The sequence below is a fragment of the Chrysemys picta genome, chromosome 15, assembly GCF_011386835.1.
Source record: "Chrysemys picta bellii isolate R12L10 chromosome 15, ASM1138683v2, whole genome shotgun sequence".
In the NCBI taxonomy this organism is placed as follows: Eukaryota; Metazoa; Chordata; order Testudines; family Emydidae; genus Chrysemys; species Chrysemys picta.
Window position 1 is genome coordinate 30,298,723 of NC_088805.1, and position 23,622 is coordinate 30,322,344.

Sequence of the window (23,622 nt, forward strand, 5' to 3'; positions counted from 1 at the left end):
TTCCCCAAAATGCTGCGTGCCTCTTTGCTGATGTAAACATTATTTCGGAATGAATTTAAAAGCCAGATGCTCCATACTCCTTAGTCAGATAAAACTCCCATGGAGTGGTGGATTGGGTCTTTAAACCCAAGTGCCCTGAGAGGGATCAGTATCAGGGATGCTTGGTGTACTTAACCCAAGTCTTTCTAGTTGTTGATATTTAGCAGTTGCATACACATTTCATTTTGCAACTGTTTGTTTGATATTTTCCCTGGAACCTGGCATGATGTGGCTATAAACACTAAACCATTACTTCCCAAGAGTATGAGCTTGTTCTCCCCAGCTTTGCACCTCATTCCCATTCTGATTCAGGTTTCCACCCTTTAAGTGACAACATAATGTGCAAGGCGAGGGAGATCCAGACCTATTTTTAAATTAAACATTTATTAATTGAAAAATATTCAGGGTTAACATAGATTTCCAGTGTCTTAAAATGTGACTTTTCCCCATAGGAAAATGTACAATAACCTACCAGATCATCAGTAATCTGGTTACATGAACTATGCAGCATAGGTCTACAACACACCTACAAACATACGTCTTTACTTTTAGTTTGATGTCTGTCTGACCCAGGTCTGTTTTTACAGTTTTACTGGTTTCATTTTAACAATGTAAGCTTGCCCACAGCTTGGCACAGCTTCAGGCTAGTATAGTCTTACCCCTCAAGAGAGTAATACAGCCAAGTCACACCACAAGAGTAAAAGAACCTAAGGGGAAAAACTGCATCTTATATCAACAGGAGTAAATTAATCAAAATATTGGTCCAGAGAGACAGTAGCAAGTGTGAACATGGGGAAGTGAGTGAAAGAACTGCAGCAAAGAGCATGTAGTTGATGAAAAGCACTATATAAGAGCTAGGTATTATTATTCAGTGAAACCTTTCTATAGTAAACCCCCTTTTCACAAAACAACTTAACTGTAAGTGGCAGTTTTACTAAACTCTGCATTGAAACAATTTGGGATTTTCACTCTACCTTACTATAGAGATTTGCTAGATCCCAGTTCGCTATGTGTTGCTCAGTATTAATCAGATAGCTATTTCTTGAAGGGAGTCACCAACACATTTCATCAGACTCATCTCAGCCTGGAACCACCACCTGGGGTTTATTTTAAACTGAGCACTGCAATCCAAAGCTATAAACACAGAGAAGTATTCTGAAATCCTGCCCCCCAGCAGAGTTGCCACGGCTCACCTTTTTTGGCTGTACTGTGCGGAGGTGCTGACGCTTTGCCTTCTGCAGACTTCTGCCTTTCGAAAGTTTTCTTCACATCTGCAACTTTAAGCACTTTTTCATCCTCTTGATTTTCCTCCCCCTTTGGCTCCTGCTGAGCTGGGCCCCCTCCTGGGATCCTTTCTCCGGTGATTTTAGTTGCACTATCTGGAAATGTAGCTTCCGGCTGGTTTTTGCTAGAAGCAGTCCTATCTTGTGGTTTCTGTAGCACCTCTGACATTGTTACAGTCTCACTGAAACTCACTGCCAAACCTTCAGTTTGTAACCTGGGTGAAGGGGCTTTTGAGGAGTTTTGGTGGCTGTTTGAATCGGATACCACTGAATCTGCCTCACTTCTGAGGTCTTCTCCACTCTCAGGGTGAAGGACGTGGCTGTCATTCTCTCTCGAATCTCCGGCAATCAGAGCACAATTTGAAATTGCTGAGACCATTATCTCAAGGCTCTTCACTACCTGCTTATCTTTATCAAGCTTTCCTGCTGGATCCTTTTCACCAGTCTGACCACTGGGGCAATGGTCTGCAGAGCTTTCAGTAGGAGAGGAAAAATTAACTGTCTGCCTAAAGTTTCCACCTGGATTGCTGCTTTCCCAAAAGGTATGTGAAGCAGATTGCATTGTTCTGGCCTCTTTGCTTTGCAATATACAATCCATCACCGTGGCTTCTTGCTCCCTGCTATCTGACCTGCTCTGGACGCTGGGTTTATTTTCCTCCGAGGGAGAGTTCAGTGTCAGCTTGTTAACTTGTCTGCTCTCTATGCTACTTTCTGAGTCCGACCTGCTTATCTGCGTCTTCAGTGTTCCTTGAAAAGCGTTGATCATATTTACCCTTCCAGCTGCAGCTTGCTCTGTCCCTTGGTAACTTTCCTGGTGGCTGGCATTTCTCCGGATCAGAGGCAACTTATATTCTGTCATTTCCTTTCTCCCTTCAGGTTCCATGTGGACAAATGGATGAATTTCTCCCTCTTGGTTGGAGATACTGATTTCAGCTTTCTCCAGCCTATATACAACAGCGTTCGCCTTCCTGCTTTCAGCCTCATCTCCCAAACACTGCTGTCCAAACTGCATTTCAAACACCTCTGAAGAGACTTCACCTTCCATACCTTTACCACCTGCTTTGGTCACGGTTCGCTTTTTAGAGCATGACTCCTCTGCCATCAGTCCCTGAGTCCCTCTCTCACACACTCCTCTTCTTATTTGTAACTTCTTGGTGGAAACATGCACATCATAATCAGTGCCCTTGGGCTCATCTCTCTCCGTCTGGAGTCCCAGGCCCTCATAGCCAACTTGCTTCTTACTCAGCAAAACATAATCTTCGCACTTCATCTTGGAGGTTTTGCTGGAGAGAGGAGAGTCTCTCCTTCTCATCTTACCTTTGTCATCAAGTAAATATCCAGAGCGGCGCCAGGTAGAGGCTTCCATCACTAGCAGCTCAATGCTTTTAATCACTTATCCAAATGCTTTGAAACTGACAGACTGAGCTCTCTCCCCACTTTGAGTCTCCAGAGTTTTCACCACCACCTCCTCAGTGAGACTGGACGCAGCTTGGAAACTTCCGTTACTAGGTTATGGGATCCGGCATTATTCAGAATCACAGACGCTAGAGGTGGAAAACACATTTTGGGACGATGGAGTCCATTCTCTGTGGCAGGGCAGGATGTCGTCTCCTGACGATGGAGGGGGTCAGGATTGATATTACACTTGACGTTCGCCAGACTTATCCTACCTGAGCAGGCACAACTACATCCAAAGTCCACTGGCTTCTAATTTGTTGGTGCATAACACTTGACATGCAGGATTTGCTCTATATCTGTGTTCTCCTCCAGTTAATCTCCCTCTTTTCCCCAACTGGGATAGTAATTTTTGGCGATTCCCTACGGTTTCCCTTTGGTGGCTGATCTTGCTGCAATCCCCACAGCTGTTTTCATGATTATTTACAGTCACATAATTTGTTGTAGTTCATCTGTGCTGGATCATCTTCTGTCAACTGTTCTGTGGCTTTTATAGAGATCTTGGAAATATACGTCCACACCCCTGGTTCATTTTCTAGTGCTTTAACATGAGCCTCTGTCACAACCCCCTTCTACCCAAACGCTTCTTCCTTGGAAGCTGTGTGCAGTGCACACTGATGCTGGGACCTTGGTCTGGATCGCAGCGTACTTGGGAAAGATACTGTATACACAAAGTATTTAGGGCAGAGACAGATTGGCTGGAGTTATCTGCAGGAATATGTTATTGTTAAGTGAATTACTGTGTCATCAAAGTATTCCAGAGATAAACAGAGAAGCCCAACACCAGATTCCATTAAGAGACTAAAAAACACACAACTTATCAAAAAACCCTTACTAAAGTTTTGGGCATTGCTAAACAAACCTTCATGCAGAAAGTTCCTCTCTCCAGATTACAGTTCTGCCAAACAAGTGCCTGTAAGCTCTCCTGAGAATGAGGCAGGAGGGAGGGGAAGGAGAGATTTTTAAAGAGTCCTAATCCATTTATATACAGTCCCAAATGCCTGACATTTTCACTAATGGTGAACATGGCATGCCACCAATGACCTATTTCCATCCCATAGGCTCTCCCCAGCTCTTTGCCTTTTAGGGTGTGCTAAGTGTCGAGCTTCTCTACTTGTATCTCACTCAGAATCGCAAGTGGGAATATTAAAAAAAGCGCTAGAAATACATCAGTTCCATAGCTGTGTGAGCAACTGTGCATTATGCAAACAGAACTCTCTCCATATCCCTCAACAGTTACTTGCCGACATGGTATATTCAGTCTATGGCTGGGCAAGGCTGAGACTTATATGTTCTGTCCTCCTTGTCTGTGCCTATTTACTGTTGGAGGCTAAGCCGAAGAGCAGGGTAGAGGTACCTCTGAAAGTCGGCCAAATGCAAAGCACGAGTGGTCTGGAAATAGGGCCCCAAGATATGTTTATTTAACAGTGGAAGTTCAGGGGAATTTTTAAAAATGATTTGATTGCTGGCAAAAGGTGCCAGATTGACAGGGCTGGAGGCTGAAATCCTGAGCTTATCCCCAGATCAGGCATCGGTCAGGGAAAGCTTCCCCCACATGGCCACCTGCCTTGCTCTTCACCTGCAGGGATCAGTTCTAGAAGTGGGAGCACAGCTAGTTCTCCATGTCCCTTTTAATCTTTGGCCTCTGAGCTGAAACTGCCAATGAGAGGGCCAGTTCGTGCCAGTGACTTCTGCAAGATGGCCACTTGTCCACTAGGACCTGAAACAGAGATGTCCCACCCCCTTTACGCAAGCCACTCGGCAGCCATCAAAAGTAATAACTTCCCATCGCCGCCATCCCAAGCCAGATCCGAACCAATGACCTAGAAGTGAAAGGCTCCACATCATCATCATGCAGCCCCTTGCACCAGCTAGCCCCACTGTGGGGAACAGCATCAGCACACAGCGAGACAAAACCCAGCATCCTACATCCACAGCAAGGCTGCCCAAAACAAACAACTGCCCTACTTTGGGCTCACACGCGGAATGCTGCAAAAGGGTCTGCAGCAGTGTTTTCCATCTACACCCTTTGAACAACACTGTGTCACCATCCCTTCAGGTGCAGGAGCTGCTGCCAGCCCTCTCCTGAGCAGAGGATTTAAACAGGTCTCCCTCTCCCCCATTCCCACCCCATCTTCACTTTTGGAGCAATATTTGGAGAAAGTAGGTGGTGGGGTGACAAGCCTTAAGGCCAGGCTGCTTCCTGTCAACGTAAGGACATCAGATTCATATGCATTTGCCTTTGTCATGACAGTTACCTCCATCCGAAGGGCCATGCCTATGGTGCTGATTGTTTTCCACCGAGCCATGCATGCTCCATCCCTAAAACATTTGCAAGCCCTATCGTTTTCCTGTCCCCAATTTCTCAAAAGTACTAAAGCCATAGAGCTCCCAGTAGAATAATAGATGCTCCTTGGGAAGTGGGGCTTTATATCTCTTCCTACTATAAACAGGAGATAACATATCCATGTATTGGCTAGATCTACACAGTTGTTTTATTACCCCTAGAACTGATTTCAGATCTGCACAGTAAGGTGAATACAGCTTGATGCTTTAAAATCAGGGAAGAAGGACTAGTGTTCTCTGCAGCTTCCTAGGGATGACGGGAAGTTTACACAAAACAAACGTTTCCAGCTGAATTTGCAAAAGCAACTCCCTGAAGACGAACCCCATTGCCCTAAAGCCTTATGGTCAATGTGTCACAAGCCACGTGACATTATGACATAACATCGAGTGTCCCCAGTCGAGGGCCTTTCACATCAAGTGTTTTATTTCAAAGAGTTCTTTATCAAGCACCTGGCAGACTCCTGTGACGTGAGCCGGTGGCTGCCCCTTTAAATCTATGCATAAAAGGACATTGTTATTGCAGTGACTTTGCCTCCACATGGTTGGAAAATTCACTGTAGCGCACAGGACAGCAGTGAACTACTTTTAGGGACTATGCTACATGCCAGGCGAGGGCTGAGGCTGGCACAGATTGGCCAGGCTACTCATCGGCTGTCAGACCACTTGCTTACCCAGCTAGCTTCCCAAAGCTGGAGCAATAAGCAGAGATGTTAGCAAATTGAGATCTGTGTACACATGCTGGCTGGGGCTCTGCCACCCCCATTCTGCCCGCAGTGTGATCAGCAACACACATTGGGCAGTCAGAGACGGCAAGTGACAGGCTCATAAAAGGCTCCATAAAGAACAAGATCAGCTGGCTGATCACCATAAACAGGGCCCAGTGTATCCTGGGATTTCATGACCTTGCAATTTGCTGCAGAAACCCACCCCTTGCCTCAGAACTCTGACGCCAAAGCTAAGCTGCCATTTAGAAGAACGTTTACATGTCTAGCCCTTATGGCTGCCAAGGAAGCTGTCTAAATGTGACCGGAGTGTAAATCGATACAGAGTTGTCTTCAGGAGTCTGCAGACAGCTTGAAACCGGTAATCGGCAAAGAGGAGGAGGCTGCCCTGTTCATCGCAATGGGTTGTTAACCCAGAAACTTAATTCTGGTCATTGCCATATCGATATAGTTAGCTATTTCACTACTATATATTCTGCCTCATCTTTATCCCACAATCCCATACCACCCTCCCATTTTTCTACAGGTTCCAAAAGCTCCAAGTGTCCCTCTATGCAGCTGCCAGAGCCTCCAGCTTCTCCCTGATAACTTCTACAAAACTGCTGCGCATTGGGGAAGTGGTTAGGGCACTAGCTTAGGACTTCAGAGATCCAGGTTCAATTCCCTGCTCTGCCACAAACTTCCTATGTGATCTTGGGCAGATCACTTAAGTGCTCCGTGCCTCAGTTTCCCCATCTATAAAAAGGGGATAAAAGCAAGTCCCTATCTAAGGACAAATACAGTAAAGGTTGAGAGGTGCTCAGATACTGTGGTGATTGGCACCATAAATACCTTACAAAAATACAATAACCTGACTCGTGGCAAAAATGGAAAATCTACAGGCCCCGTGAAATAAAGTGAATTTAAGTAACACCACATAGCATGAGGGATACTCAGCAGATGGGCCAAGGATGGAACAGCCCCTGGGAACTGAACCTGCCTCTTGCCAGCTGTGATCTTTACAAATCAGGACTAAGGCATGTTGGCGGGGTCAGCATGTGAGGGAAGCTTTCCCTGCTGCTACCCATGCTTTACTCATTAATGGATAGAGGACTTCCAAGCTGGCACCACCCCAGCAATCTGCCATGGCCTCTGCCACACACGGTCCAAGGGTGTAGCATGCACTCCCCTTCCCCCGATGTCAGCTGCAGTCTGTTCCCCAGGGGCAGGGCTGGCTCCAGGCACCAGCCGACCATGCATGTGCTTGGGGCGGCACCTTGTAAGGGGCGGCCAATCTTGGGTGGCAGGGGGGCTCAGTTTTTTGTTTTTTTTTTGGTTTGGCGGGGCGGTGCTCGAGTTTTTGTTGTTGTTGTTTTTGTTTCGGCGGTGCTCGGGGGGGTGTTTTGGCGGCATGGTGTTCTGGTGGGGGGGTTGGCGGGGCGGCGCAGCACTCGGGAGGGGGTGTTTCGGCAGCACGGTGCTGGGGGGGTGTTTCAGCGGCGCAGCACTCGGGGGGGTGTTTCGGCGTCGCGGCACTTGGGGGGTGTTTCGTGGGGTGGCGTGGCACTCGGGGGGGTGTTTCAGTGGGGCGGCGCTTTTTTTTTTTTTTTTTTTTTTTTTGCTTGGGGCGGCAAAAAAGTTAGAGCCGGCCCTGCCCAGGGGGATGGTGTGGAACCTCGCCCCCACCTATCCATGCCCGGTTTGGCTCAGGGAGCACAAGGGCTGGGAATGTGGCTACATTTTTATTCCCTCTCCCCTCTCATTGCTCACCCAGCAGAACTAGTCACATCCCAGAGCGTTTATTTACTTGTTCCGTTTACTGCTTCCAGGAGCAGGGGCAATGAAAACCAAGACAAATCTTAACACCCCATGAGAGCTAAATCAACACCACCAGCTTGTTTCCCCTTATGTGCAGTGCCCTCCTTAGAACGGTAACAAAATCATGCCAAACAGCCCCAGACATCACCACGTGGTCTTCTAGGCACCTCAGTTGAGGAGAGGAAGGTCTAACATGGTTTGATGGCTGGAAGTTGAAGCTAGACAAATTCAGACTGGAAATAAGGTGTAAATTTTTACCGGTGAGAGTAATTACGTATTGGAACAATTTACCAAGGGGGGTGGTGGATTCCCCATCGCTGACAATTTTGCTCTAGGAATTATTATGGGGCGATTCTCTGGCCTGCGCTATACAGGAGGTCTGACGAGATGAGGCCAGTGGTCCTTTCTGGCCTTGGACTAGTCATCCCCCTGCCCTTGCCTGGTCCTAATATACCAGTGTGTTCACCACATTCAAGTTTATTAAAACAGTTGCTAGCTTTGCTTTCATAGCTACACATGTCAACATATCCAGGATGACACACAAAGGTTTATAACTAGGAGTAATGGGATTGAAATAAACAAGGAAAATATAGGCTGAACATCAGGAAAAAATGTGCTAACTCCTCAGATCCAGTCCCACTGTGCAACAGCCTCCTGAGGGAAGTGATGGAAAGCCCCAGTCAGCTGAATCATTTAAAACTAAACTGGACAGATGCCTAGAAAACGTGCCACAAGGAACAAACAATCCTGCGGTGCTTGGGATCAGGGTGGTGGGGAATGGGCTACGTGACCCAATCAGAGATTTCCCATCTCTACTTTCAATTATAGCATTTGGTCGATGAAGATTAATGGACCACCAGGGACACACAGTAAGCGGAGGAGACTTCACTTTATGTTATTCTGTCCTAATGTTGTTTCCCATTCTTCCAGGTATCACAGCGAGAGGGAAGTGAAGGGAATGTTCCATTCAGGCCACCTTACATATTGACCCCCAGTCACACACTGGGTATTGGACTCCTTAGGTGTTTTATGTTCAAGCAGCACAATTTGGGAACAAGCCTAGAAATAAATTCCATGCCAGTCATCAAAAACAGGCGGAATTTGTGTTGCTCCAGATGTTGTCTGGTTTTGCCATGGCAACATCATAACAGGATATAACTTTCAATCATAACAAGAAAAAAATATTAACTTACCGGCAGTAGTAGCAAGGACTTTCATCAGGTTTCTAGTCCTGTCTCGCAATGACTGCTTAGAAATTATTTTTCTGTTATTTAGGCAAAAGCCTAAAGAGGCAAACCTTCAAGCAGCTTCTGAATCAAGGCATTCAGCACATCTTTGGAGACCAGAGACGAGCAAGGGAAGTTTTTTTCCAGGATTAATGTAATGAGAACGTTTGGGTTAATCAGTAAATAACCAACAACTCAGAGCTCCTTCACGTACAGACACCTGCTTCCACATGGTTTTGCTGAGAGATGGAGGTCAGGGCTGGGGCCCCAGAAGCACATATACAGGGAAAGCTGTTGTTTTTCAGAACTGCAGGGCTGATTTTCAGAAGACCCAACACGCCCAACTCAAAGTGAATTCAGTGGTTGTCAGGCCCTTGTGTGTAAAAACTGAACACAAGTGCATGTTCCCTGGAGCATTAGTTTTCCTATGAGCGTCAGCATGTGAGTAGGTTTGGGCAAATCATAAAAGGCTTGACAGAAAGCCAAGAACTCCCCACCGAGCACATACTGTACAGTGTCTTCTTCCCTAAAACTGGACATCTACCGTGTCATTGGAGGATCTTGTTTACAGTAAGGGGACAGTTTACAGACAGATGTGGGTCTCATTAGATATACTCACACATGCACTGCTCTGCAAGGGCCGGAAGCTGACTTGACAGCTGCCCCACAAAGCGCTATGGTACAAGCCAGGCTCACGGGGTAGACAGAGGACGGGGGATTAGGATGGAGGATTGTACTTCCACAGGATGTAATATTTTATTCTGATCTAAAGAGAAATGCAAGAATATCAGGAAGGTCAGGAACTGTGGCAGGGCTGTAAAAACCTGATTTACAGATAACCTCGTTCTCAGGACTTCAGTTCAGAGAATTCTGCTTCCTTTATTATCAATCACATGTATTATGGTAGTGGCTAAGGGCTAACCCAGAGCCAGCCATGGTGCCAGGCGCTGCACAAACACAGAGTAGCTGACATCCCGTCCTGGGAGCTGGCAATCTAAACAGACCCAGCAGACCCTGGGCGGGGGCCGGCGTAGAACACACCAGCCGAGTGAATTATGGAACGGTGGCAAATGTCATGTTCGTGCCACCATTTTTCTTGGGTAGGAGAGGGTTTGGTTAGGAGGGGATCAGCGAGAGGCAAGGGAGAGGGACACAGAAGGGCAGGGGAGAAGAGGGGCAGGATGGAGTACACAGCCAGTCAGCACAGGGCAGTTTCGGGAGTGCAGAGCAGTGCAGCAGGCAGACTGTTGTACTGAGCTCTCTCTCTTCCTTGGGATCAGCTTTCTGCTGCTCTCCCCTTCCCAGCACTCAGGCAAGGTTTCACACCCCTGTAGCACACCCTCCCTCCACCCCCTGGCAGGGCTCTGCCTTTCCCTCCTAGTCCCTCCAACAGGCCTACCCCTTCTTTCAGGAGGCTTTGTCACGTTGTGGTCTCAAAAACAACAGGGTCTGCTGCCCCTCCCGGGCTACCCTTCAGCCTTGCTCACTGGTGGAGGGACTTTCTCCCTGGAGGCCCAGCTCTGATCCGAGCCGCTGAGCCCGAGGGCTTCCTCCCTGGACTCCTTCCCCCAGTCTGCCACCAAGCCATCTGCCTGGGGAGTGGGGGGAGGTGGACTTTCCCCAGGCCTGCGCTAGCAGCCTCCTCCTCCCCTGCCACTCTCTCTATTCATGGCCAGGCCCAGGAGACAACCACCCTCCTGCAGCTCCCCTCCCCAGCCCTTTCTGGGAACCGAGCCACCTGATCCCTGGGCCATAAGGATCAGTTCAGGGGGCAGGGTGGTAGCTGCTCATCCCAGGCCTGGCTAAGCCCTACTCTCCTTAAAGGGCCAGCCAGCCCGTGACACTTGCCTTCTCAGATTTTCATTACGAGGGATTCCCTGCTTGGCATTAAACACTCCTTTTTCATCTAGCTATTCCATGGCTCTCTCTTTCTGTGGGCTGAATGTTTATGAGAAAACAGTTCGCCTCTGAAGGCCCTGTTTTCATGGCTGCAGAGATTTCCACTCAGGTCTTCCTGGCAGGGCTCTAGCTCTAATTCTGTTTGTACTGCGATTTCGTTTAGTCCGTCAAATCAGCAGCAAACGCTGACACAGCTAGGTCGCCCGCTCTGCTCTGCTGCAGTGTGGACCAACGAAGCAGTCTCACCACCACACCCCTGCACTGTACAGATTGCGATAGTAGTTCTTGTGATGCAGAGATGGCCGCTAGAAACTGACCTGAGACAACCAATTGCTTTCACATAAACTGCTGAGCAGCTGTCTTGTGGCAATGACTTTCAGCCCCCATTGACCTGGGCCAGGATCAAATCCATGACCTAGACAGGACAGACTTCATGTTTTGTTACTAGTCCTGAGCCATTCAACCACTCACAAAGACAGAAAGTTTATCTAATTGAATTCAAACATCTAAAATAAATACAAGGCTTGGATCATTAGAGAATTGAAAATCAAGATGTTTTCCTGGGTGGTACATTTTTCCCCATTGCTAAATATGAAAGCGGTCAATTTCTGCTCTGTTTAACTCTACAGCAATCACACTGCCTCACCTTTTCCTTGTGTTTCCCCAATAATCTGGAGTGAGCACAATTCAGACAAATACCAGGCAGCAACCATGGGGGCCTGTGCAAAGAGTTTCAAAAGCAATAGGAAAAGGAACCGCTCATAAAAGGAACACAAGTTTCACAAGGGTGGACGTGGATGTCAACAGTTCAGAATAAAAAATTCATCAAAGATCCTCAGTCTGGCCTAGGCAGTCATTTCCCATCAGCTCTAAGACATTTGACCTTAAACTGGCACATTCAGACAAGAATGGGAATTTACCTCAGTGGCTACTCTCCAAGCATGCCAGATGGCTTTCTCCAACACTGGATATTTTCCTCTCCTTTCATAACACTGACTAACGATGAGGCACCAAGAGACTGAATTAATGTCCTCATTACCTGCATATGCATAGGATGGCTATGGGTAACCAACAACCGGCTGGTTACATATGTGGCAGCAGAGCTAATGCAGGTCCAAGAAAAGATGTGTTCAGTGCATACCTTGATCTTATGTCACTACCTAACTAGGAACAATTGACTGGTAGGAAAACGTTATACAAAGGGCAGCTGAAGATAAGGATCCACATATGGTATAATTCTCAAAAGGTAGCCCAGTTTTATGGGCCATTAGTCTTGAAGCATCCTGAAATGTGTCCTGTCCCTGTTTAAATACAGCCTGTATCAGACCCCAATGGATCTCGGAGTTATGTGGGGGTACACGTTGCCTTGGAGCCCACCTTTGCACAACCCTTCAGCAATGTCTTCGGTAAGTTCAGTGGCCCACTTTGGAGCCATCTTCATTTGCTGTCTGAGAGCAGAATTTAGCTCATAATGACACCAGTGCTGGGGCTCATTCACTTAGTGGAGAGTTACCTTTAGTCACCTCTTGTCAAAACATCCATGGGAAGGGCTCAGCTTTTGAGGCACTGTTTTCTTCACTGCCCAGTTATCACCAAAATGGACTTTCTTCCTCCTCCATTTAAACTGAAACTATACTAGGCTGTAGGGGCCTGGGACTGGTGTCAAATAATCCAAGGCCAAATTCCCTTTTCATTTACATCTGTGTAAATCTGAAGTAATGCCACCAAAGTCAATGGAGCCACTCTAGATTGATGCTGGCGTTAGTGAGAACAGAATGTGGTACTAGGGTTGTAATCAGCATGAAACCTACAAGGACTGACCATTCTGACAGGCAGGTGGTGAAAGAGAGAAGGGGGAAGAAGAGGGGGACAATTCTTAAGCAAAATCAACAGTCTCACCCCTAGAAGTGTAATAAAAATCCATAGCACTCTCTCTCTCTTACTCACTCACATACAACTTGTCAACTCTCTCTCTCTCTCCTCCAGGCTCCCAAGAACTGGCCACAGGGCTTGGCTCTGCTACCTTTCCCTACAGGCACTGCTCCCCCAGGTGATGAATTCCTCTCCACAGATGACTTTGTATAAGGTCACTAGCATAGTTCAAAAGCGTGCCATTTGGCTAAACGAAGAAGCCAAATCCATGTGGCTGTACGAAGAGCTGTGGTTCCAGGATGATACTTTATAAACCCATAAAATGAGAACAGGTTTGAAATATTTCCTGCATCCCCTCCTGTCCCTAATCTCTCTGCAGAGAATAGCCGTGTGTGTTAATATTTGAACCAAACCATCACTCACATGACACCAAGCTCCAGAGAGGCTTAAAGGTGTTGGATGCCTGATTCATTTCACTTTTCACACTTAGTATTTTGAGAAGTTGGCAAATTAATGTTGGCATGAGTTTAAACTACGTGTGGACGTGTCAATTATTTCCCAGCATCCTCACAGCATCTTAGCACTAACTGGGGCTTGCGTGGGCAGCCTCTGCTGAAGGACCCAATGGGTTACGGAGATGAGCTCCTCTTTGAAGCTCTCCCGGAGGTCAGTGAAACCAACTGGCAGTGCAGTGTGGGGTTCAGGCCTGGGTTGGCACTGCCCATGCTCCTCCTGACCAATGGCTAAATGACAGATGCCAATCTCCTGTCAAATCGGAGCTGAAGCCATTTTTAAAATGTAATTTTAAAACAATACTCCTTGGGGTTAACGACTTTCTCCCAGACAATTAGCAAGTATGCCAAAGCTGAAGAACATCCTCAGCCTGTGCTTTGTTACTCTGCCAAGGTAAACACTGACATTTTCTTCCCCGAAGCAGCTTAGAGAGCAAGAACAATTCCAGGCAGTAACAAGACTCCTTAAAGGCACAAGAGACAGAGGCTCACTGTTTGCCTTTAAAGGCAAAATTTGGTGAATACACTGGAAGGGCTGATCCTACGTCCTATGAAACTTTGGTCTGGAGCAGAGTTGACTCATCACGAAAAAGTCTTTATTTTCCCAGTTACATCTTGTAACTTACAATTAATCTCCTTTAATGCTAGTTATTTGTTCTTTGAAGGAGACATTAAAACCCAGGTTTCGACTCACTACGTCTGCTGGGAGTTAAAGAGCCCATGGCACTGTCAGATAATGCCATGTATCCTCTCAAATAAAAAAAAATCTCCCGTGCTGTGGACAAAATATTGCTTAGCATGTAATAGCTGCTGCATTTGCCTGCACAGACACCATGCTATTGGCATTCAACTCATTACTGGGTAAGATGCTTTGAGATGCTCAGAGTCTGAAAGAGTTTCCTTAAATCCAAACTCCAGTCTCATAAAAAAATCTATTGCCATTGTATATTTAATTCCTGTTCGTCTTCCATTAAACAGATTTCTATTTTTATTTCAAATAACCCCCTCTCTGCAAAAAGAAACTAAAAAAGACTTGCAGCTCACGTTCAGACTTTATTTCCAAAAATTAAATAAATGGGATTAAATAAACCCAGCAAACAAAGGGGTAAACATTCTCCAGGTTAAAAGACAGCAAAGTCACTGGGAGATGAGAGTCAAATGCTGATGCTAAAACCTCTTCACAGTGAAGAATATTGGCGAAACTGCACCATGAGCTTGGAGAAGCTGCACCATAAACCAGTTATCTCAGCATTGCTAGGTCATCTCAAGGACCAATTTCTTTTGGACCTCTGGGATCTGCTGCCTCTCTAACCCAGTCCCCATTTTTGTATCTCCTTCCTCATTACCCCTGGGCTCTGCACTCCCTGGGTCAGGTGATTCAGGAAGAAAGCAAGTCACTGGTGTAACAAGGTCTTACTAAGGACAAATTCAGACTGTATGTAAATAGGCACAGTTCCCCCTTGGCGAAACTCAGCAGTGGTAATGTAAGAGGCACAACAGCTGAAGGTGGCACGGGGTGTAAGCATGCGCCAATCTGATTTCGGTGATTGTAGAACACAAGCCTGGCTTATGCAGTGAGGGGAGAAAGAGGGCATGTAACAAAAAGGAGGCGTGGAGGAGATAAAACTTGTGGGGGGAGAGAGGAAGGCTGCTTGATATCACCCCCACCTGCTGGCTCCTTTTTCTCTTTCCTGCTTCCCACACCATTCCTATCACTTGACACAAAACATTACATGCATTTGCGCCCCCACCGAATACCAGAGAGATTGGTGCTAGTTACCCTCCCTGACTGTTCATGCCCACTTACTCTGGGGTCAGATTCTGATCTCAGCTATGCCAACACCACTCCACTGGCTTTGGTGGGCTGGCAATGCAATGGTGGCCACTTAGATGAGAATCTGGCTCGTGACATGTGACATACATTCCCACATTCATCATCACCGAGTTTGGCTCTGTAGGTCAGCCGCACAGGTAGTACCCCATTCTCAGCGACAGCTGTTTATTGACATTGACTCACCTGTAATATACTGTACACAATGTTTCGGAGGCTCGCACCTGGCCGGTCATCTGCTTTGAAATGCTGATCACAAGCTGACTATGTATGGACGTTACTCAAGAGATGGTGCAAACCTCTCTTGTAAACAAAAAAATGTTTATTTTCCTCACAAGAAGCACATGTAATGTACAGTACACTTTTACCAACAAAAGTAAAAAAAAAGTGCATTATGCATCCCCTACTGCAAATGTACAGTACAAAAGATACTGCATATTTAAATATAAAAACCAGAATTAAGAAATACAATGAAATAAAAAGAACACTGTTATCATAAGAGTACAGCAATGCACTGAAACAGCTACTGGTTATTCATGTCCGCAGGTTATCTAACAAGGGTGGTAACTATCCACGAGCCTTGGGTCAACTCTGAGGCGAGGAGAGCAGCCCAATGTCTGCGACATGAAAAGGAATATTATTTAGTTAAAGAACACATTGAGAAATGGTGACCGAAACGGTGCTATTTCTAAAACATGGAACAAAAAAAGCATACGCTGGAAATAAGGTGCCAGTTTGTGCATTTCAGATTTGATGTTGGAGTGTTCCTTGGCTTAGATCATGCCTGTAACTCTTCCAAGCGTAACGATGGCCTTCCATCTTTGGAATGTCTTGTCAAGCCCTCCCTTGCCTGCACTGTCTGCAGCAATGCAGAGATAAATCATAAGCGGTGGGGTCAGGACAACAGAAGCTGGAATCTATGTGGGATCCATTTACAAAGCCCATCGTTTTACCCATACACGCAGCAAAGGAAAACTGGTTAGCAGTTCTGAGATCAGGGACCATGAGGGTTATACAGGACTCATACATGCAAATAGTAATGGTCTTACTTACACTGAAACATCAAAGCACCAAGACAAAACAGCAAAACAGCAGCGTTTACCAGCTCAGCATAAATACACAGTATTTGTAAACTATTATTAAGGCACTCAATTGTAAAAGAACAATTACAATACATAGGAGAGAAAGAAAACAACTACCTTTTCATGCATCGAAACTAACAACCCTGCAAGCACTGCATCTTTTGGCTACAAAAACTTTGAATTGGCATGCTAGAGCCTCTACGGATACATTGACTTAAAAAAAATTAAAAATAAACTACATGTATCGACAGTATTGTGTTGCACTAAGCAGCAATGGATCTTCAAGTTTGATAAGCTACATTGTGTGTGTGGTGACACAGTTATGTTCCACAGAATAACGGAGTCTGTGTGATTTTTTCCCCTAATCACGATATGGGCATTGTAGTCAACTGAAAACTAAACTACCAAAGCAGTAGTTTGTATGTAGCAGAGTTTGGCAGGTCATAGAAGAAGAAAACAGGAAGGAAATAGATTTGTTCACTTGTATTGTTAAAACAACTTGGAAATTTTCGGAAGTTCTTCAAGTCTAAGCACCTGTTAAGCTTCTATCTTAGTACAAGGTACAATGGGTTGGCCAACAAATGTCAAATTGGGCGTACATGGCAATGACTTTGTGAACAGAGGCAATGTGTATTAATATACTGCAGTGTCTTACTGCCTGGGGTTGGTTCCCTACTGGCAGTTAGTGCTATGAGGAGTGCACGTCCCCACACCAAGCAAATAGATGGAATCACAGCTCATTGGCAGTGGGGATGGGAACAACAGGTGGTAAGGCATCTTCAAAAGGCAGCAGCCCACTCACAGGTGCAAAACCACCTGCAGAAACAAAATTAAATGGCCACATCTGTGGGTTTCACTCCTTCCATTCTTGGAAACAGGCAATTACATGGGATTTTCAGAAGCACTCATCATTGGCCTGCCTCTACGCCCATTGAAATCAACAGTTAAGACTCCCATTGACTTCAGTGGGAGCAGTTAGACCAGAGATCAGCACTTTTAACAATCTTCATCTAACCTAGCCCATGTGTTGTATGCACACATGTGTGATCTGCACACACAACTGGGAGAATTACAAATATTACCATTCTCTCTTCTTTTTGCATGCAAAATTTGGACCTAAGTGACCATCTCTCCACAGAAGCACAAGATCTTACTTAATAACACTATACAGTCCCCTAGCCATGAGGGGTTAACTATCTGCTTTATCCTACAGTAACACTATTAGGGATCCTTTAGGGTTGTCTGGATAAAGAGGGCTAGCAAAAATCCATGGGAAAATAGAAATTAAATAAAATAACTAGGTCAAATTCTGCCTTGCAGCTCCAGCTTCAATCGAATAGTACGGATGTAAATAAGGGCAGCCTTTGTCCAACGGTGTCAGATGGGAAAGGGCCTCTCCCTGTCAGTGTGAACAGCTGCACAGATTTGCAGACAGGGAGAATCTGAACAACTGTGCAACTGGCTATGACCACTGTGACTTTATACTAGCTGTTGTGATGCACTCAAGCCTTAAGCACAATGTTGTGGTTTGGATGGAGCTGGTGAACAGATTAACAGCTTTCAAAAATATCTTCGCTGATAATTTCAGCATGGGCTAATAGGCTCTGAAGAAACCCTATCCGGCCATGCAGGAATCAAACACGCAGTGCAATGGCTTTACCCATGCTCACTACCACCCCTCCTCCCCAATCCATCTTTTACAAATAAAACCTAAGTAAGAACAACTAAAAGACAAGTAATAAAACTATTTGGAATACACTACAGTAGATATGGACCTGGAAACGCACCCATGATGCTTTGACATTAGGCACATCATAACAACATTAATATTTTAGATATACCACCACACCCCAGATACAGCTAAACTGAAATGTCACAACTGGGGAGGGAAGGGGGGCATGTGTCAGTGAATTCACAGTGTATTGAAGTGATCTAGTCAGTATTGATTTCCAAGACGCACCAAAGGGTGGGTTCAGTGAAAAGAACCACACCAAGAACCAACGACAATCACAGCATCAAAAGAAGTGTCCATGCTAAATCCACTTCTGAAGGTTTATAGCCAGACAATAACACAAACATTGCAGCTAAGGGAAGGTCCAACTCTAGCAATGACATCGGTTTCCCGACACTAGAAAACGTGGATTACAAAATGTTTCACGTCCTCCGAGATATTGCCATTGTCTGCCTTGCTTGAGAAGCTTTTGCTTCTTTCACACATGAAATGGCAAATTTGCCATATGCTCAAGATGTATATACATTTTTGACCCCTCTATCTAAGGAAGAATATTTATCTACTGCTTCCCAGCCCATATTTCTCCTGCTTTTAGTACAAAATTGGGGGAGTTACTTTAAAAAAAAAAAAGGAATCCCGGGTATTCTAAACGGTGGAAACCAAGGGACATTCCCAAATGGGTAGGCAAACATTTTAAATGGCAGGTTGTAGGATTTGCTGTTCAAAGTTGCACTCTTCACTTTCCATCCCCATCTGAAAGGCTTTATCCAACAACGGCTCTGCAAACGTAGATGTTTAAAAAACAGGTCAGACTCACATGGACCTGGTTGTTAAAACCACGGAGCGCAACAAATCCATCATTTGTCGTCACTAAGCTTTAAATTTCACTGTGACACCAAAGTTAGTCTAACACATGGAATTCAGGCATTTTTGAAAATTTAGGAGCCTAAGTTCCATTTTCAAAAGTACTTAAGTCACTTAAGTCTAAATCCAACTGATACGCAATGGAACTCAGACTCCTCAGTGACTGAGGCACTTTTGAAAATTATATCCTTCATTTGGCAAAAAGGTATCTCCCAGAGTTTTGGAGGTTTTTTTAAACGTGCTTCTTCTAGCAGGCTGGCAATGCATTCTACCACAATATGTTACACACCCCAGAGGCGAAGGGCCTCCTTTGACGCATGTTGCACCTGGCAGGGGCGGGAGGGCAATGGTACTACAATATTTATCTGAAATTGTTCTGTACTAAACGTTCACTGGGTGTGAAGACAGTGACCCACAAATGAATATGGGGCTGGTTACCCATGATGCTGTGAATGCCATGTCACTGCCCCTTTGTTGAGGGACAGCATTTTAGGGCTAAACTGGGTTATCTGTGTGTCCAACCGGCCTGTCTCGGGAAGTGGCTCAAGCAGATTTCTTATCATCTCATTCACTCATTTTGATCAACCCCATTTTTACTTGAATTCTGTTTTATCATCAAGGGCTGAATCCTGAGGTCTGTGCCCAAGATTTTCCGCAACAGACTCCCACTTGCCTGAATGAGAACTAGTGGAAATGGAGTGTTTCTGAACTGGCCATAAACCTCCGACAGAAACTAGTACAAAACAGCTGATGAAAAAAAGAACGGACTACAGCCAAGGGCTCTGCTCTAGGAGGTAATCCTGCACAACTGAAGCCACTGACTTCAGAGGCTATAGGACTGAGCCCTAAATGCCTTACTGTATCAGAAATCTAGCTAGCAGTACCATGTAGAAGACTTAATGGTTGTTTAACACTGTGAAAACTAATCTAGCTCTCCACTTTTCCTTCCTTTCTGAGATAGTGCAATATTCCATTTAGGCTAGGCTAGTAAAACTACTGCTTCCTCCTTGCACTGGCCTCAAACTCTGCCCTTGGATGGGTGTGCAAGATCAGTGAAGCCCAGAGGAGCACCACATGTTCATCCGAGAGCAGAATGTGCACTTCTGTTGTCATCAGGAGAAGACCATCACTGAAATTAACCTGTGCATCCCAGACAATATGTACTATAAACAAACAAGAGCAGGAATACTCATCCTCCCCCACTGCTTCTGGATGATGAAATAATAAACCCTTTGGATGTTACTCAATGTGGGGACTTGTAAACAGCTTCAGAGCTCAGGGACAACCAGATACCTTCCTGAGATAACCTGCTGCTGCTTTGCATTTCTGCTGCAAACTCCAGGATGCGAGAAATGTTCTACCAAAAATAAACTAACTTATCATCTTCCCAGGTTTCAAATGTACAGAATGACAATAAAGCCAACCGTCTGCCCTCTGTAGCAGGAGACAGGTCAGTCATCTTCTCATCTGCAATGCATGCCATCAACAGTCTGATAAAGCAGGGCTTCCAAAACACAAGTGCTACACCACTGACTCCAGCATCACACACATTTCACAATGGTTCATGGTCACCTACTGGCCAGGCTTGTCATTATTACTGGGATAACTATAAAACCACAACAAGAGCAACAATACCTGAAGAACAAGACATTTCTCCACTTTTACAGAAGCCTTCAAAACACACAGCCTAGACGTCATTTTGTTATTAACACAAGACACTATGACAGCTAACCCTGATTATACAGGAAAGAGGAACTATCAGGTCAGCAGATCACGTAGTCAATAAAAAAACAGCTCTACACTTTTTCACTTGACTTCATAGTTAGAGTTACTCAGTACAGTAAAGCCTACACCTCAACACTCTTTCGGGTCTTTACAGTTGATGTTGTAGGAATGCTTTCCAAAAACTTTAAATATCCTGGAATAAGCCTTACAAAAAATCAACACCGAAATCATCAAGAACAGAGGTAGAGTTTATGTTGCCATCTACAGGTTTTTCCACAAGTGGATGTTTCAACTAGAGACTTGTGCTATGTTCGTTTTGCGAAATAAAAAAATTAAAAAATGCCATGACTTTTGTTGAGACTTTTGAAACAATATTTTCAGCATTTTTTTACATTATATGTATTTTAACATTACTATACTTGGCAAACAGTACTGGGAATATTGTCCTATAGGAACAGTAGGCAGTTCACACACTATGTACTCTTCCAAGCCATGCAATGTTTTTTTTCATTGTGCCATTCACCCATGTCAGTTATGTCCCTCTTTCTCCCCACTTACTGCACAAGGAAGGGGGTAAAGACGTTGTATCAGATGAACTATTGGGTTCAGGCAATAAATGCTGATTTAAAAAAAAACAAAAACATACACCAGAACGTGTCAGCTTTTGCCCTTCCAAAGTGTGCTCTTCAAGTTTCCTGTGGCTGAATTTGCTAGCAGTTTGGAGCTTACGTCCACGCTCCTCAGAGGGGATTGTGACTCGCAAAGCATGGAAGACTCACTCGATTTGGCCTCTTTTGAGTTCATTAGCGTTGACACATCCATGTCACTCGATAAGTCCTCGGAGGACAAGTTAAGACACCCTAGCTTGGCAAGAGAATTGGATCTCTTCAGAGGGGAAGAAACAGTCAAACCAGCAAGTCGTAGCCTGGTTTCGATTTCCTGAGTTCGTTGTTTCACTAGGCCAGGTTTCCCATGCACACTGTGTATGCTGTCGCTACTAGAACTGCGCGTCAAGTTGGAACTCCTGGAAGATGACGGTGTATAACATATGGTCTTCAGAAAGTCCTTTGTGTAACTGCTCATGTGTTCCAGCCTGCACAGGACAGGCGTGGAGGTTTTCTGAGACAGTCCCTGTAAGGGGTTTTTGGCCTCTAACTTCTCCACATCATTCTCTGTGTCTTCAGATATTAAAGGTGCTGGGCCCAGAAGAGATACTGGGTCTTGGTGCAAAGCCAAATCTTGGTTTTCCTCTGGTATACTAGCATCAATTCTGCTCACGGAGCTCTCTCTTACCAGTGACGAGGATTCTGACGGCACACTCTTCAGACGCTCCAGTTCTTTGGTATGCTTCCTAACTAAGCCAGCTTTTTGAAGCTGAATAAGAGATTCTTGATGCTGCATCAAATAACTGTTTGTGGTTGGCTTTTCCAAATCTTTACCAAACAGCAAGTACTTCAGGTCCTTCGTGGGTTTGACGTCTTTTCTGGATGGAGGCTCTTCCTTCATCACTTCTGTATTCAGAGGGCTTTTCTCACAGTGGGAATTTCTCCTGACAAGCAGTGCTTTGACAGGTGTTTTTGGTGCATCTTTTGGCTTTTCAGAAATATTGCAATGCTGATCCGCCACAGATTTGCAGGTGCCACCTTCCAAAACACTAGTTCCCTGCAGCAATGGAGGCAAAACATCATTTTTAGCCCTGATTATTTCCTCAGCCTGCAACTTGCTAGGCATTTGGTCCGACAAGTTCGAAGTCACATGGGAGAGGAGCGAAGGCTGAGTACAGATTGTAGAACTGCAGCAAGCGGCAGCTGGATTCAGCGTCTCACACTGCTCCCTAGAGGCTTCAGCGGAGGCACTGGCTGAGGAATACATGCAGTCAGTGCATGACTGGTAGGAAGGCTTGACTTTACTGAGGATTCCAAATATGGCATCGCGCTATAAAAGGAAAGAATAGGCAATAAGAAGTCAGACAAACAATTCAATGTGGATGCAGAATAGCAGAGTCAGGCTAGTTTAAAACAAGACACAGAACAATAGGAAACATTTTATCTATAAGGACTCCAAGGCTTAAAGGAAGCCTCTCTCCATTACTGCTGAAGTCTGGGCTCTGCAGTGGGAGTCAAGCCATGAGGATTCCCAGCTGACAGTGTCTGGAGTTGGAGGAAACCAACCATTTCAAGTGATGGTCATGGAAGGCGGCTCCCCTGAGAGGTTTATAGCATGTTCATGTAGCTGCATGCTCTCTTTGGTGGCTGGCTCCACAACTTCTGCAAGCAAAGCGATGGTCAGAAGCACTTCTACAAGGAAAAGGCTCAGCATGGAGACAGGCACTACTACAGGAGCCTTCACTTCCAAACCAAATTACATCATAATCTTAGGATGCGGAGAGTTGTCTCATGCACACGGTGTCGGGTGTTACTAATCATCTACGTTTAAGCCCATACGCACCTCGAACTCCTCTGGGCAGCTCCTCTTGCTGTTGTTGTTATTCAAGTTCTCTCTGTTCAGTAAGTTCTCCTCCTTGTGTACGGACAAGCGCCGCTTCCACCTCTCCACGGGATTTTCCTCCCTGATGCTTTCCTTTCCCGGATCCACCTGACTGTGCACACTCCTCCCCTTTGGCATGCTGGACTCCAACTTCTTCACTTCCTTCTCGCAGAAACTTCTCAGCTCTGCCAGTGGTTCTGCTTTCTCCTTGGCCTTCATTGTGTCTGCCGCAGCCTCAGGAGGGATTGGGGGAGGCTGATCCACCAGCAAATTGGCCTGCTCCGAAAGCACGTCTCGCTCTAGATCCTCCACCTGGAAAAATATTTCCCTGTCACCAGGCAGCTTGTTCTCCAGCAGCGAGTCGGACAGGCGCCGGAAGCAGTAGTGAAACCCCCCGGCCTCCATATTGGCTCTGTTGTCCAAGTACGTGGACTGTGAAGGCGCGTCCAGGTCAGATAGGCGGTTTTCTAGATCAATGTCTAAGCTATCGAGCAGGAAGTCACTGGGCCCCGTAGAATCATCTGCATTCTGGGATAGGTTGCTCTCTGCTTGCTGCTTCCACAGCTTGTTATGACGCTGTTTGCTGGGGAGAAAAATAAAAGGCACAACTTACTACAATAAAACACTCAGCAGCTGTCGAATGTAAATACATCACAGTGCCCCGCCCCATACAAGTCACGCCCCTCAGAAACCTTTGGAGGAAACATGCAATCCAAGCAGATCACCCACTACAGAGGACAGTGGCAATGC

General features: G+C 45.6%; 2 protein-coding genes and 1 long non-coding RNA gene across 13 annotated transcripts in view; 1 reads left to right on the top strand and 2 right to left on the bottom strand.

Annotated features, from left to right (window-relative positions):
* Window positions 1-3,317, bottom strand: part of CORO1C (coronin 1C) — a 77,145-nt gene extending 73,828 nt beyond the window's left edge. The window contains exon 1 of the mRNA XM_065568819.1: window positions 1,233-3,317. Within this exon, the coding sequence (XP_065424891.1) occupies window positions 1,233-2,688 (1,456 nt within the window). The 5' untranslated portion in view covers window positions 2,689-3,317. The remainder of the gene's footprint in view (window positions 1-1,232) is intronic.
* LOC122173940 (uncharacterized) overlaps window positions 1-18,850 on the top strand; it is a 32,526-nt gene extending 13,676 nt beyond the window's left edge. Inside the window, exon 3 of the long non-coding RNA XR_006174999.2 lies at window positions 12,754-18,850. This is a non-coding gene — a long non-coding RNA (uncharacterized LOC122173940). The remainder of the gene's footprint in view (window positions 1-12,753) is intronic.
* Window positions 15,287-23,622, bottom strand: part of SSH1 (slingshot protein phosphatase 1) — a 62,291-nt gene continuing 53,955 nt past the window's right edge. For all 11 annotated transcript variants that reach the window (XM_065568817.1, XM_065568818.1, XM_024101526.3 and 8 more), the window contains 2 exons: window positions 22,834-23,455; window positions 15,287-22,320 (listed from right to left, as the gene is read on the bottom strand). In XM_065568817.1, coding sequence (XP_065424889.1) covers window positions 21,043-22,320; window positions 22,834-23,455 — 1,900 coding nt within the window. In that variant the 3' untranslated portion in view covers window positions 15,287-21,042. The remainder of the gene's footprint in view (window positions 22,321-22,833; window positions 23,456-23,622) is intronic.